At 41.0% G+C, this 15,932-nt stretch overlaps 1 protein-coding gene across 3 annotated transcripts in view; it reads left to right on the top strand.

Annotated features, from left to right (window-relative positions):
- FNDC3B (fibronectin type III domain containing 3B) overlaps positions 1 to 4,025 on the top strand; it is a 201,648-nt gene extending 197,623 nt beyond the window's left edge. For all 3 annotated transcript variants that reach the window (XM_069864562.1, XM_069864563.1, XM_069864564.1), the window contains exon 26: positions 571 to 4,025. In XM_069864562.1, the coding sequence (XP_069720663.1) occupies positions 571 to 882 (312 nt within the window). In that variant the 3' untranslated portion in view covers positions 883 to 4,025. The remainder of the gene's footprint in view (positions 1 to 570) is intronic.
- The last annotated feature ends 11,907 nt before the right edge of the window (positions 4,026 to 15,932 follow it).

The raw sequence follows: 15,932 nt of genomic DNA, 5'->3' as shown, positions 1-15,932 counted from the left end.
ATATTATATGTTTATATTATATATGATATGATTATGGTATGATTATATGTTGTTATATGTTATATATGATATTGATATGATTATATGTTTTCTAGTAACCTTAGTTTGCAGGTTGTCTTCTTTTTGGGGTCATGCATGATGCTTGGGTCTTAGACAGGTTTTAAACATAGAGTCACATTTTAAGAGAAGAGAAATATGTTTGTAGTATTTATCACACCCACAAAAGACAAGGGGGTAGGTAGAACATCTTACGGTCGATACATTATCTGAAGCCTTGTCTGTCCTTGGGTGCGTTGATTCTGAATTCTCTGTATTGAGACATCCCATGGTTGGACATCTATTACATAGTCCTCCACATGCCTCTATTTTTCCAAAACCCATGTTGACCTATGAGTTCTTCCCATGAGAGCTGCAGCAACGTTTCCTTGCAAGACTTAGACCTGATCTAACTTTCTGGCCCAAATCCTTGCAAGATCTAATGTTATTACATTTTTTAATTGTTTGATGCTATGAAAGGAGAAGATTGTCTTGCTCTTTGTATTTGACTGTGCTTGCTATTTTGTTTTGAAGTTGTACAAGGGAGAAGAGACCACATTCCACATCTCAGGCCTTCAAGTCAACACAGACTATCGGTTTCGTGTCTGCGTCTGCCGCCGGTGCTTGGATACCTCACAGGAACTTAGTGGACCTTTCAGCCCATCCGTTGCCTTTATGCTTCAGCGAAATGAGATCATGCTTGCAGGAGAAATGGGAAGCATAGATGATCCTAAGATAAAGAATATGATTCCTACTGATGAACAGTTTGCAGCCCTCATCGTTCTTGGCTTCGCAAGTTTGTCAATTATATTTGCCTGTATATTACAATACTTCTTTATGAAGTAGAGAATTCAATGGAAGTTTGAGATACAAATTTAACTAATGCTACGCATTATAATCCACACATTTATTCAGATATTCCTTTTTTTGAAATCCTTTTGTTCTACCATACATTTTATATACTTCTCTTGTTTTTACAGTTCTAGCTTGAAGAAAGATAAATCAGTGTTTTGATGCACCTTTTTGAAATTCAAAACTAGGAAGTGGTCAAACTGGAGAAACAAACAAACCAGATACCAAAAGCAAGTTTTTTTCCTTCACAGTATCAAAATTGTCACCGATTTGCCTTTTCAACGTTGTGTTTTTCTTCACTGAATCTCTTACAGTCTCTTATTTTATCATACTATTTAGGAAATTTTAATCATGAGTCACTTTTTTGTCTCTTCTTTTTCCTCCTATAGATTAGTCACAAGTTTGTGTAGTGTTAAGACTAGGATACAGTGTTAGTCAACAGTACCAGATTTTCCTTGAGCAGTATCAGCAATGTTGCCTATTCACTACATGTGCCCCATTTTTTTCAAGGTGAAACATAAGTAGTTATTTTAACTGTTTAGTGCATTCAAATCAGAAGAGTATCCTGCAGTCGAAACTTTTTTAACTATGTTATTTTTACAGTTACAGTATAAACTTCCTGTATAAGAAATCAAATAACCAAACTGCATATAAATTATGAAGCAGTATAGATTTTTTTTACCATTTTGATTCCTAGCAGTAATTTTAAGAGGGCATTGTGCAATAGTTAGTTATTCCCATGTTCAGCTATTTAAAAGCTGCTTTAACTTGTCTGTTTGTCACTGTATGTAACTATTCCTAATCTAATACTAGATATTATTCTATTATGTTCAGCCTGATTTATATTATTAGAGCTGGTGACAGCTTACTGCCTCTACTGAATTAGGTGAGATTTACACTCAATGTAAGCAAACTTTACTGTCAGTTGATTTGATTATTATTACTAATTTGGAGGGATATCCGTTGTATGGAACTTTCTTAGAGGTATCAGAAATGAGATCTGTTTAATTTAAGTACTTTAAAGGGGTGTCTGTGCTATTCTTACCACAGGGATAATTGAAATAACTTGGTACATGGTGAAATTCCTGCAGAGGAATAGTCCCTGCTGTGATGGGAGTTCCCCCCTCCTCCTGCCCCTTCCCAGACACACATTCTAATCCATCAAGATATTAGGTTTTTAATTTTTGAGTCATTGGATTATTTATATTAAGTCAACATTGTGCAAGTACCTCAGGGACATAAATGAGCTGGAGGTGCAAATAGATTCCAAAAGGGTGCAACAGACACAGTGTATTTCCCTGCCTCTTGTTTTTGTATATTTTTGCTACTTGGTTTTGCTTTTGTCCTAGCTATTTTGTGCTCTGTCTCCATTGTCTAAGATTCAGTGTCCTGTACTAGCATAATATTCCCTTAACCAAAGTAATGGGGAAAAAACAACATTATTTTTGTTTTAGGTTTATTTATACTATATACTGCATACAGTACTTTAAATACCAATTACAGTGCAATCTTTTATTTATTGTAAAAAAAAAATAAAAAATAAAAAGTGTACTTATGTACTAATTCCCCTCCCAGCCCTCCCCGTAGCATGTTACATTTTGTCTGTTTTATACTGTTGTACTTTAGGTCAACTTTTTATCTGACAGCATTCCTAGTATTATTAATCTTCTTACATTTTCTTGTGTTTTTGAAGGTGGGAGCATCTAGTACATTAAATGCCAAAAAAAAAAAAACATTATCAGTGATTCAAACGTTTACATGTATCCAAAAACATAATCATCTCTGGAAAGAAAGTGCTCAGATCAATGAATAATTCTGTGTGCCTCTCTAGATGTAGCAAATATTAGATATGTTCTGTATTTTGTCATTGACTATAATTAGTTTAATTTAGCCTTGCAAACTAATGGCATTGAGCTATATATTTTTCTGGTTTTGCCAAAGTCATGGCTTGTCAAATTTATTTACATCTTATTTAAATCTATTTGTGATATGAAACTTTGTGACCTTGCATCTGTATTTTGTGAGCAAAACATATACGACTGTCTTCAATGGGAGGGCAAAAGAGTGTATTTTTAAAAACAATGAAAAGATCACTAGTTTGGAAACCCAGAAATTTGAATAGATTCCCTTTTTTTATTTTTGGAATATTGTTTCAGCAGTGCTGCTATGAAATCCAAGCTTGACTCCTTTTTTAAAAAAAACCCTACTTTAATAAAAAAAAAGAAAAAAGAACCTACCTTGTTTTAGAAGATTTGATCATTTTTTGAAAGTTTGAAATACAAATAATACTAAGAGCAGTGAGCAGAAGTGTAGAGAAAAGCAGTCGGGTACACTTGAAGCATTTCTGTCATTGCTAGTTGTTTGGTGTCCCTAATAATCACACTAACGAGAATGCCCAGTCCAGCTCTGAGGTTATCAGATAAAGTATTCCATAGGCCCTAAAGAAGTTAATTTGTCATTATTTTAGTTGGTGTATTCTGCCATAGTGATTTGATTGTCATTCGTATATTCATGAGAAAATAAAGCATCATGAAACCGTTCCTGTTGTGGTTTCCATGACCACTGACCCATCATTTGCTGATGCCTTGTCTTTTCCCGTGCATCTTGATGCCCTTTAATCCAGCAATATCAGGCATTGATTCCACCCCCAGGGCTCTCTGCTCTCCAAGAAATTACAAACAACGACAAAAAAAAAAAAGGTAGAGTGAAACACTAAATGTTTAAGACCCTTAAGGAAGGAGAAATGTTTTTATATTGTTCTGCCTTTGTCTTTATGAACTTGAAATGTTTTCTAATCCTGTTTGTTGGCTACAGTAGCTCAGTATTCAGTGTCATGATTGAAAAGTGCCCTAACTGAATGTGTATGAACCTTATCCTTGCACAGTTCTTTAAATTGAAAGAAATAAAATGTTTTTACCTCACTGTGGGAACATACATTCCAAGCTTTTCAACTTTAAAAAAAAATAATCATGTTTTCTTGTATTGTAAATTTTAGACTATTTCATATGCATTGTATTAAAACTGCCATATCAATTTTAATGTATAGATTTTGCAAATACTACACTATGTATGTAAGACTTAACTGTATCTGTAGTGTATATGTAATATATTTATGCCCAATAAATGTTTTAATTCTTTCTGATATTACCAGGAGTTTGTCTTCACCTGGTGCTTTTCCAGTAGGTCACTGGCATTGCTGCAGTCTGTAGCAGGAGTGGGAGCCCTGAATTTAACTCAGGATGTTTCTGATTTATAATTGAAATTATTTTGTGTTATTCATAAAGCATTTGATGGTGCATTTCAGCAGTTTATGGCATCGTATTTTCTTAGACTGAGCTAAATACACTGCAGATTGCTCTAACTCTACTGGAGTGCGTCCAGAGAAGAGCAACAAAGCTGGTGAGGGGGCTGGAGAACAAGTCTTAGGAGGAGCGACTGTGAGAGCTGGGGTTGTTTAGCCTGGAGAAGAGGAGGCTGAGGGGAGACCTCATTGCTCTCTACAACTACCTGAAGGGAGGTTGTGGAGAGGAGGGTGCTGGCCTCTTCTCCCAAGTAACAGGGGACAGGACAAGAGGGAATGGCCTCAAGCTCCGCCAGGGGAGGTTCAGGCTCGACATTAGGAAAAAATTCATCACTGAAAGGGTCATTAGGCACTGGAACAGGCTGCCCAGGGAGGTGGTTGACTCGCCTTCCCTGGAGGTGTTTAAGGTGCGAGTGGATGAAGTACTGAGGCACATGGTTTAGAGATTGGTGGGAATGGTTGGACTCGATGATCGGGTGGGTCTCTTCCAACCTGGTTATTCTATGATTCTATGATTCTAACCCTGCTGCAAAGCTGAAGTTCAGCCAGGCTGTTACCTGTACCGTGCTGTGAAGGCTGCTGATGTTTTGACCTAAGCATCATCCAGGTAAATGCCAAGTTCCTTCTACCGTGATCTGGTTCTTGTAGCTCCCCCATGTCCTCATCCACAGGGAATTGTGGTTCTCTCCTGGGGGTGCCCAGCATCGGACAGCACTGGCTGGGGCAAAGCACTCTGCCTGCTGCCCTGCTGCCCTTGGCAGGGCTGGCTCAAAGGAAGTGAGGGCTTATAGAAATAGTCTTGAAATCAGGTTTCTGTGGTGATTTAATCACTTCCGTTAAGTAGCTTGCGTGAACATTTAAGGATGGTAAAAATATTTAGATTTGTTATCTCTTCATAATTAAACACTTGAAATATCAGAAGTTTTCACTTATTTCTTAACTGTGGAATAAATCAAATTACTGAAGAATTAATCTAGTATGTATACATAGGGTTTTTTTTAAACGGCTTTTCTTCAAATCACTGCATAAATACAACTTTTTATGTATTTGCTTTATTTACTGCAATTTGCAACATGAGTGGGTTTTCCCTTAGGAAGTAAAGTATTTTTTTTCACTTGGTTGGTCAGCTTTTTTCTATTTTTATAGCTTGCCAAAACAATCTGTCTTTAACAAAGTCTCTTAAATAATGTCTATAGAATAGTAATTGCAGCCTTGGTATATGAAGAGATTTTCTTTTCAATGGTCCCTGGTTTACAGCATTATCGTGAGCGTCTGCAGGGTTGATGGAGGATGGTTACAGCCCATCGGAGTGAAGAAGGATTTAACTATTTGCTATTTGAGCTCTGAATATCATCTCGTAATGTTGTAACCCCCAGATCTGGTGCAGAGGTACCGAGTTCCCTTCCCACACCCAAAGTAGGCAGCCATGGGCTAAGTAGCACTAAGTTTCTGATGTATTTTGTTTTATAAGGAAATACGGAGCAAGTTGTAAACAGGCTTGGCAATATTGTAAACGGCACATGGACTCGTATTTTTAGATATTTTTTGTGGCCTTACAAACAACCTTCAGGCTGGTACAGTAGTTGGATGTGGACTATGGCACATCTCTCAATCTGAGCAATCTGCAGGTCTGCCTGCAGCAAAGCATGGTCACCAAGCTTGTGGCTGCTGTTTCTATAGCAGCAGTAATTCTCTCTCTTCTCAATAATCAGAGAGCCTGTTCAAAAATAAAATGGTTGAAATCTGTTTTGCTTTTGACTTCAGTCACTGTTGCAGGTTCAGAGCACGTTTGGTTTGGTGGAGGAGGGTTGAGCCCCCTTTTATGGGATGAGGGGTTTCTCTGTGTGAGGAACCAGTGTATCAAAGTAAGATGCGATGTGATCCGAGCCACCCACTCCCCAGGACAAATAAGAAGCACATGGGATCCGGAGGTAGCATCAATCTGCTGTGTACTGTGTTGTTCATCTCCCGCAGAGCTTTTACTGCCAGAATCATTTAAGTCTTCAAATTTTAGCAGAAGCTCAAATTCAGCCTAGTGTAAATAACATTTTCTTGAAGGGAGATCTTAACTGAGGCTGAGAAGAGACCATATTGCTCTCTACAACTGCCTGAAAGAAGGTGGTAGTGAGGTGGGTGTTGGTCTCTCCTCTCAAGTAACCAGTGATAGGAAAAGAGGAATGGCCTCAGGTTGTACCAGAGAAGGTTTAGATTGGATATTAGGATAAACGTCCTCACCGAAAGGTTGTCAAGCACTGGAACAGGCTGCCCAGGGAGGCGATAGAGTCACTGTCCGTGGAGGTATTGAGAAGACGTGTAGATGTGGTGCTTAGGGACATGGTTTAGTGGTGGAGTTGGCAGTGTTATGTTAAGGGTTGGACTTGATGGTCTTAAAGATCTTTTTCAACCTTAATAGTTCTATGATTCTGAGAGGCATCCATGGCCAGCATTACCTCAACTACTCATCCCCTGTGTGCCCGTGCATCAGCATGGCCCTGTGTTCTCAGCCAGGTGGGACGCTCGCTGAGTTATCAGAGTTCTGCTGGCACTTAGAAGTTTGCAGATGGAGAATTGTTTCTTTACACAGAAATAATTGTGGAAATATGATCTATAAATTATATTTCTGTTCTGGTTTGCACTAAAGCAGAATTGATTTTCTAACTTTTCAACTAAGCCTTGTCTAAGTAACTTCATTTTCTGAAAGTTTACTATGTGTTTTTCAGACAGCGTCTGTCTCTAGAAGTAATAACACAGGGCACTGATATGCAGAAAGGCCGTTGCTTAATTCTGTCCCTATGGAGGCGAAGGTAATCCTCAAGTTGGTGGAATCCCATAAGTGACAGTAGTGGAAAAGGGTTGCACCTACAGGGAGGAGAGGACAGGACAGGTGACAAACAGAACATTCCATTCCACAGGTATCATAGTCAGTATAAAACTGATGGGTCACAAGGGTCAAGCTCTCTTCTTTGATGGCCAATGTCTAATATAGACCTTATCTGTCTTTTTGCCCCTGATCTTCATCCATGCGTTCCCAAATCCAGTTCCTCAGCCCAGCTCCTGCCTCCTGCTACATCTAGCCTGGGATCTTTCTCTGTGCCTGCTCTGCAGCATTAGTGGTGATGTGGTCATCAAGGAAGTTTTGATTTTGTGTATTTATATACTGTTTTCTTATTAATAGTGTTTTCATTATTATTATTGTTTCATTAAAGCTGTTTTGGTTTCCAACCCACAAGTCTCTTTCCCTCATTTCCCTTTTCTCTTTCTCTGTTCAGGGATGGGGGATTGGGATCAGAATGCTCATGCTTAGCTGCCGATCAAGTTCAGCTGGGGCTAAACTGTGACAATTTCCTGTGCAAATCTTTTTCTAGGATTATTGCAGAATTTGTCATGTACCGTGATGTATTGAAATGGTGTACAATTATATGCCGTCCTTAATATTCACCTGCCTTAGCATGAAGATATAAATGTCATCCCTTATTCTTCTCAGAAATGACAAACACAAGTAAGTAGAGAGGAGGATATAAGCATTTTGTTTCAATATTTTTATGGTTGAACTGAAAAAGCCGGATGAGATCCTTTGAAAGGGCTATTTTATCGGTATTACATTTAATAAATTCTAAATGATTGCATCTGTTTCTGCTCTCAACAATTACTCTCACAATGTGCAGATTCTTGGCTGGACAAAATAAAAATAATAAGAGGTTTCACAAGACGCTTTCAAACACAGTGAATTAGCCTGCTATCTGCTGTTATTTGGGTGAATGTATTGTTATTAGTTCGAGTAGTTACATTTATCACACTAATTGCTGGCATAGATGGTACTGCATGCAATGAGAACTATTTTAGGTCTACTAGCATGGCAAATGATTAACTGCTTGGGTCAATGTGCTCAGTGGATGTAATTTGGTAATTTTATTAGCTCGTCTCTCGCTTTCTGTCGTATGAAAGCTATTATTCTCTACAAATAAAATTGAGCAAGCAGTAGGGAGGCAGAAGTCTTGTAAGGATTAACATGAATAGAGTGGAGAAATTCACCCTAATCCAGTGCAAATATTGTATTTACTAATTTATAGCTCAGATGCCCTTTCTTTTCACAAGATGCTGAGAGCTGGTCGCGGTGTCCTTGGCTCACGAGGTTTTGCAGCAACACACACAGTAACATCTATGGGCAACACGCCGGTTGGGATGCTGCTCGCTGCCTGCTCACCCACTGCTGCAGCATGGTGGGGTTCAGCACACCAAAAACAAGCGGGTCTGTACTCAGCAGGGCCGAATATTCCCCAGGATGTTGACTTTGCATGGTGTTAGGTGTCACTTTAAAATTGTGGTGGCTCTGAATAGCAGTGCTTAAGCTGCTACTGCTCCTGTCTTCACCTCCTCACTAATACATGGTTTAGGAGTTTCTTCTTTCTGTCTCATTTTCTTGTTTAAAATGGGATGTGATTCCCTTCAGTGTTTTCAAATCAAAAGCAACATAGCTCTACACAGCTCTGGTTATTCTCTAAATAAGCCCTGGCTGGGCAGCAATGGTGCAAACCCCTTCCTCCAGCTCACCCACCTTGCAAGAAGGGACATTTCATTCAAGTCTCACTACAGCCTATGGCAACGTCACTCCTCTTGCCACATGGGAGACTCCAAATTACACTCTGACATGGGAAATCGGGCACCAGGACCACAGCGAAAGCCCAAGATACAGGAGGTAATTACAAACCTGTTGTGGTTCTTGACACCACAGCAGAGGTAGCTGGATCGAGGTAGCTAGATCAAGGTGACCGTCCTTACACCACAGGCTGGGGCATCAGTTAGCCTTACAGGTTAGCTTTTCATGAGAAAGAAACTACTGTTGTGATCTCAATATGACTGAAATGGGTTTGTTTCCTTATATGTCAGCTTTAGAGCAGATACTCGTTTAGCCCCAAGGCAGCTGCTCATCTGAGTGCTGGGCCTCGCACTGGTGTGTCTCCAGCCGGGCTGCCACACCAAGCAAGGCGCAAGGAAACCACTGGGCTGGCCACCAGCTTCCCTTTTCATGAAATAAAAATGATTCAGTAGGTTCAAAACTGGCTATTCAACCAAAACTAGCTCAGAAGGTGGCACCTTTTCCAGCCCCACACAGGTGCTCCTGGCGCAGCACAGCGAATTTTACAAAAATCTATCTTATTGTTGCTGCTTGGCAAAAATACCAAGGTGCTATTAGCTGGGCAGAATACGAGCCCTTGTGTGATTATGAATATTGGCTTGGCTTTTGGTGAGAATTTGCAGTAAGATGTTCTGCTGTCTTTTGTAATATTAGTGTGTTAAATCTATTTAAATCTCTTGTACCTTGGAGCTCGTCATGCTGCAGGCTTATTGCAGAACAGGCTCGTGGTGTTAGATTCCCTGCCTGCCTGCCCTAAGGAAGGATGAGTTTCAGCACTGTGTTATTTATGGAAGGAGGCTGTGCAGGAAAGAGCCATGTGAATAAAGGCTTGGAAATTGCCATGCTTTTCCTTTCCCATGGACAGCACTTCAAACGTGAAAATCAGTCAGAACACGAGAAAAAAGGAGAAGGGAGTAATGCTTCTCTCTTTTGATCCAACAGTATTCAAAGTGGGGCAAAATGCTGGTAGAGGCAGCCTCAGAAGCTGAACATCAGGTACTTTATTTCTGAGAGTGATTTTAGCTTACGGACTCGCACACGTCAACAAAACTTAATTTTGCTTCCAGTGAGGGAAATGAAGCAAGCGCGGATAGCAATAAAATGTCTTCAATGCCAAGTGTTTATCCCCAAGTACAGGTAGAGGAGCAACCTGTAGGCTTTCAAAAGGACGTACTTGAGCACCAAACAAGAGAGCAGTAGATTGCCTGGGCAGTGCTCACTTTGGATGCTACTTAGGACTTGCTATGCTCCTAGCAAGAGATGGTCCCTGCGTCACAGCAGTGGTCCCACTACTTCAGTCTGTTTGGAGCCAGTCCCACTTGTGAAGGACATGAGTACTTGTCCATGAATGCCCCAAACCGCAGGGAAGACTGAAGAGACTAGGGATTGATCACACCCCATCAGGTGGTTTGCTGGGGTACCGCACAGCACTTACAGTCCTCTGCCTACACAGCATTTGCTCCTCACACCTGCTTGTAGCCTGCAGTATGAGGCAACCTTTGTAACACATGTGATAGGATCCGGGTAACACTGCAACAGCGAGCGTACCTGATGGGTCTGGAGGCATTTCTTGCTCTCCAAGTTTTGCTGCACAGCCATATGCTTCTCTGGCTGAGCAAAACCAAGTCAGTGTGTTTTCAGGACTCAAAGAAACCTGCAGTCAGCACCACCACGTGCAGCTCTGGCATGAAGTAGATGAAGTAGAGGCTTCTTTCTCTCTCTCTGTTTTTTTTTTTGTTGTTTGGTTTTTTTTTTGGTCCAAGTATCATGTTAAGGAGGTGCTCTGAATTTTGTCTCATTTGACAAGTCATGGCATGCACCAGTCCTCAACTCAGATCAAGAAGGGCAGTACCATGCAAGCGCTGGGCTTGGAAGGGAATGGACACCTTTCCTCTAGGAAGAGCACTGAAAAAGTCTTTAAAATCCCACCAAGTGTATTAATTAAGTTTGATAACAGTAATGTACTCTGTTGTGTCCTGGGATGGCGACTATACTAAGGCTCAACAGCAAGGAGATGTGACTACCAATCAGCAGCCTGTAAAACTTTGTTATACAAGATGGATTAAATTTGTCTTTTTCTTCCTCCTCTTTCACTACACCTGCATAATCATAATTCGGGGGTGACAGGCAAATCATGATCTAACATTTACTTCTCTTTTCCTTTTCTAAACAGCAGCAGCCAGGGCTTCTGAAGCTGTTATTTCACCATCTGAGAGAGCTGGCAAAGCTGGACCCCACCAAGTAACAAACTGCTTTGGGCAAATTTGGTGGATGTGAAGCCAGACCCCTGGAGGTTTTAGCTGTCTCTCACCAGAAATCATGTTTAAGAGTGAAAAGCCATTCGAGGCATGTTTGTGTGAGGAAATTATTTTGCTCCTGTTTAATTCCTGATCCTTGTGTGGAGCTGGGAAGGAATCTGCTGTGATACCTCAGGTAGGGATGCTCAGGGGGGGAGCAGGGGGTGCGTGTGAGTACCACTGCCCTTCAGGGATGATGGTTCTGCCTAAATGAACGGACGCTTCATGTTAATGACCTGCGAGCTTCCAGCTCCTCCAGGTGCTGCTGATATTACAGTTGGACGCTGTGCAACTCCAGCTTAATCTGCCTGACAGCAATTGGTGTAAAATAGCGTAAATCGTGCCAGGTGTTCCCAAGACATGCCAACTCCTGCAACTGCGTCTGCTGGATATACACCCAGATTATCCAGAGGATTTTCTGGGAAGCTCCTGCACGTGCACAGGCCCAGAGTTGTGTGTAAGCGTTCATGGGCAGCTATGAATCCTGCTGTGGGTTAAGGTGCTGCCTCAGCTGCTGTACTTGTTTGCTGGCTGTTATTGACTGTAGGGATGCAGAAGCAGGACTTTGGCAATGCAGCCTGTGTTTCCTCACTCAGGCTCCCAGTGTCTGAGCAATCCAGAGGCTGCAGTGTCAGCCAGGGGTTGCTTTTCCCGTATAATGCTTATCTCAGGTTACTGTGCTGAGCAGTCCAGCAGCACAGCTTAGAAACGATGCTCGGAGCTGCCTGAACCAGCCCACAACCCAAGGAATAATACCCCGGAGGGAGGTGACTGGATCCAAACCACACCATTCTCAGACAGTGCAGTCTGAGCGAGGGGTTAACACTCCATGTACTTTAATTCCCTTGCTGTAAAATTGGGCTAATATTGTTCATTAAACGCTGTAAGGATAGAATCTATCCACTGTGCTGGCCACAGGGTTTTTGTAAATGATACAAACTACATTGAAGCCCACCAGGAAACATTGACGCGCTTGGATGAGCTGCTAACAGCCCCCTAAGGTGCTGATAGATGAGAGCAAGCATAGGGGTGGTCAGACAGTGGTGTGGGACCAGCTGCCTTCAAACCTGCAAAGAGACAACAAGCTGCCCTCCATCCCACTTGCACACAGTTCACCCTTGCCCAGCAGACAAGGGGGGAGCAGCTCCAGCATCCAGGCTACAGGTGCAAGTATCTAACGGCTGCTGCTTCAAAGAGGGCTTATACAAATGTCATTTGACACAAACTTAAATAAATGCTGAATATCTATCAACTCAAGATTTGGCATGTGGGTGCTATTTTTCCAGTAGTTTTTATTTTTGGCAAGAAATACAATAAGACATGGTTTTCTGCCTGTACATGCCTCCATCAAAGGTACTTTTCTAAAAGTAATGAAGCTATCTGTTAAAGTGCTTTTGACCTATTTCATCACTAATTTAGCGTGTTGCCAAGAAATAAAATGCAGCAAAATTGTTCTGGTTTATTTGTGAAGCTGTGGTAGAAAATGTAAAGTTAGAAGAGCTTTTAAAACTCACACTGGTTAATGAATGAACCTCCAGTTATTTCCTATGTGGTCTCTCACATACATGTCAGTGAGAACATGGCAAAATTTTGACTCATAAAACCTCTATACATTTTTTTCAGTCAGAACTGGCAAAGTTTGTTCCTACAGGGAAGCATTTCCAGAAATGCAACCCATGGTTCTATAGCCTGAAGAAATCTTCCTGCAGAGCTACCCTGTCTGCCAGACTACTTCATGAATAGCCCAGTGCCTGCAAGGGATCTTGCCCTCCCTGCATGTAAAACAGAGCTCAACGGCCGTGTCAGAACCCAAAATGGGGTGGGGGAGGCTCCTATGCTCTTTCAGATAGGGAAGGCTTTGGGGAGGAGAGGGCAGGAACATGAAGTGCTACAGAAATGCCCCGGGGAACGGAGGAGAAATGCTTTGGCTCTGCTAGAAAGTATTGACCGGGATAGTCTGCACCACAAACCCGGAGCAGCTGCAGCAGGTGAGACGGGCGATTACAGCAGCACTAGGGCTGTGGTTGCCAACATGGGTGGTTTGGCACCGCGTTCCCTGCCTGCAGCATCTGTTCTGCTTGTTAAAAACCTGGTAGAGACATGACAGGAGGAAGCTTGCCTCATGTTACTCCCTGAGATATTTCCTTATACCTCCCTTGGACTGACTTCAATTAGCTCTTCTTAGGTAAAAAAAAAAAGTTATTGAAATCTTGATTGCAACTTTTTTTTTTCCATGATGAAGTTACTTCATACAACTTGTGCAATAACCCTGGAGGCAAGCAAGACTGGATTTACCTATGAGTGCTGGTGGGGAGGCTATGGTGTATAAATACATCTTTAAGGAGGCATCTGATAACAGTTGATTTTATGTTGTGAAACTGAACGTCATTCAGGTGATTTTTTTTCCTTGTTTTCTATACAAAATCAGTTCATTATGCACTGGTACCTGTTTGAAGAAGCAGACCCTTACGCACGCTGGTAAGTGTGACTCCACTGGTTTTAGCAGTTCTGTGTAGAAAAGTTTTAGTTCTGGAGGAAACAAAACTAATGGATGGTATAGGGCCAATTGCAGGAGTGGCAGCTACAGTGTGCTTTAAATGCTTGAATGTTCCCTGCTGAATCTGAAATATTTGCTTATTTGTGTGAGAGTCATATGAAGGTGGCTACTCTTCAATAAAATTGCATGTATTTTACTAGATTTGGCTAAATGTTCAATGACTTGCAGAAAAAAGCCCATTTCTTAAATGAGAAGAGAGGGAAGTGTCTTGCCCTCCCTCCCAATAAGGAACCAGTTCCCTTCTTTCTCACTTTTGTAACTCTGGATTAATTATTTTAATTCTATTCCATACACAAAGTTGTGGCAATTTCACAGGGTTGGTATAGTAAAAAATTACAGCAGTTTCTCCTGATGAAGTGTTAGGTTAAATTAAGTTATTAGTATGTTTATAATTTATTTGCAGGAATTAAATGCTTCCACACAGGGGCTTAATGTTATTCTGGTTTTAAAAAAAACCTAAACCGAACAAAGAAAAAAAAACACATCCCCCCCCCAAAAAAAAATCCATAGCTTAACAGAATTACCTATATAAACCACAAAACCAGATTTTCTCTAGGTAAATGCCAGTCCTGAACAAACCGTGGCCATACCCACCTCCCATGCACAGGTGTGTGAAGCACTGAGCAAACCTGACAGAGACTCACTTCAGCCTCCGTGCATCACACCGCTTCCTCCACCACTACTGACCCAGTAGGATTATAAACGGTTTCATCACTTTATTTCTTTTTTCTGTTCACATTTAACATCACAGGCACAGCTGAGATTTGAAACACTTATGTGACACTGGGTGTGTAACCGGTTCACTTACACAGATATGTCATTAGTGAGCTCACACCTTCACAATCTTTTCAAAATTCCCACATTTCTTGTTTCCCTGAGTTACATGACATCTGCCATCAGACCTGTTTGTCAGCTGACAACAAGCAAGAGAACAAAGTGGGTAACAAGGCAGATGTGGTTACAGACAAAAACTGTAGTGCTGATGCTGCTCATTTGTCCCTTAATTTACAGGTTCCCGTGCATCAAACTTGTGCTCACCACCCGTGCTGGAATGGGGAGCAAGACAGGCTCAGATGCCACAGTGAGGAGCAGCAATCAGCCTCTTGGCCTTAGCAAAGCACTGGATGATATAAAAGACACAGTATATACAAGAGGCCAAATTCTCTTTTGAGTTATACCTGAGCAGCACCATCAGCTAAAGGTGTAACAGGAGGAAAATGGCCCATCAGCATTAATAGGAGTTTGAAAACAGTAGGACATTTGCTACCAGACAATTCATTACAGAGAACCAGTTGTGGACCAGCTGCTAATAAATACCAGAACAAAATAAACAGAAAGCTGTTATTGCACATGCGTGCTCCATAGGCTCTATTAGCTGGACCACAAACTCTACGTGTTGGTGTGACAATAGATGAAATATAAGACATGCCAATTAGAATAAAGGATAGAAAGTTTTCTGGTCTGCCTTTTAATGGCGTATTAGAGTTATAAGAATAAATTGAATTTAAGATTTTTATGGATCAAGTATGAGAATGTGTCTGCCTGTGTCTTTTAATGCAGAATTTTGATTACTTTGTCAGGTCACGTTGATTGAAGAACGGTCTCAATTTAATTCCGCAGCAAACTAGTAAAACTGCACACCGGGCTGTCTGTGGGGACTGGTCCTGGTAACTGGCTGATATGCTTTAAATAGAGACAAGGAACCAAGTGGTGGTTCACAGGCAGGAGGCCTGTCCTTAGCAGACTTAAAGGGTACGGTGGTGTGCAGCATAGGGGCAGGTAGCCACAGACTCCTTACAAATATCGAAACAACTAAAAGCTTCCAAGTTCAAACACATTGAGTCATTCACAGTCAAGCTGAGCAGAACAAGTACAGATGATTTAGCTATTAAAAAAAAAATTACTTTGGTGTTAGATAGCATTCCATATTTTCACTGCAGTCCTGCAGTCAGCACCATCCCTGTACCACTGATATATATTTTAAAAAATTTCAGTACAGTCATGTTCTGAGCCAATTCTGTGAAGATTTTCTTTAATTTCCTTTCTACTAGGATGTGACACAATGGTCACTTATTTTCAGCATGTTTAAGCATTATCTGTTTTATTTCTTCTTTTCTTTTTTTAAGAAATACTTTTCCTCGTTCAGAGGAAAAAATGTTAGTTTGCTTGAAAATTAAGATTATGAAAAGTTTATCAAATTCCACATCTACTACTCCAAAAAGGCAAGGCAATTCCATTCTCTCTCTCTCTCTC

The sequence above is a fragment of the Phaenicophaeus curvirostris genome, chromosome 10 (genome assembly GCF_032191515.1).
Source record: "Phaenicophaeus curvirostris isolate KB17595 chromosome 10, BPBGC_Pcur_1.0, whole genome shotgun sequence".
In the NCBI taxonomy this organism is placed as follows: Eukaryota; Metazoa; Chordata; class Aves; order Cuculiformes; family Cuculidae; genus Phaenicophaeus; species Phaenicophaeus curvirostris.
Note: the sequence above shows the minus strand (reverse complement) of the source record. Positions and strands in the feature narration are given on the sequence as shown.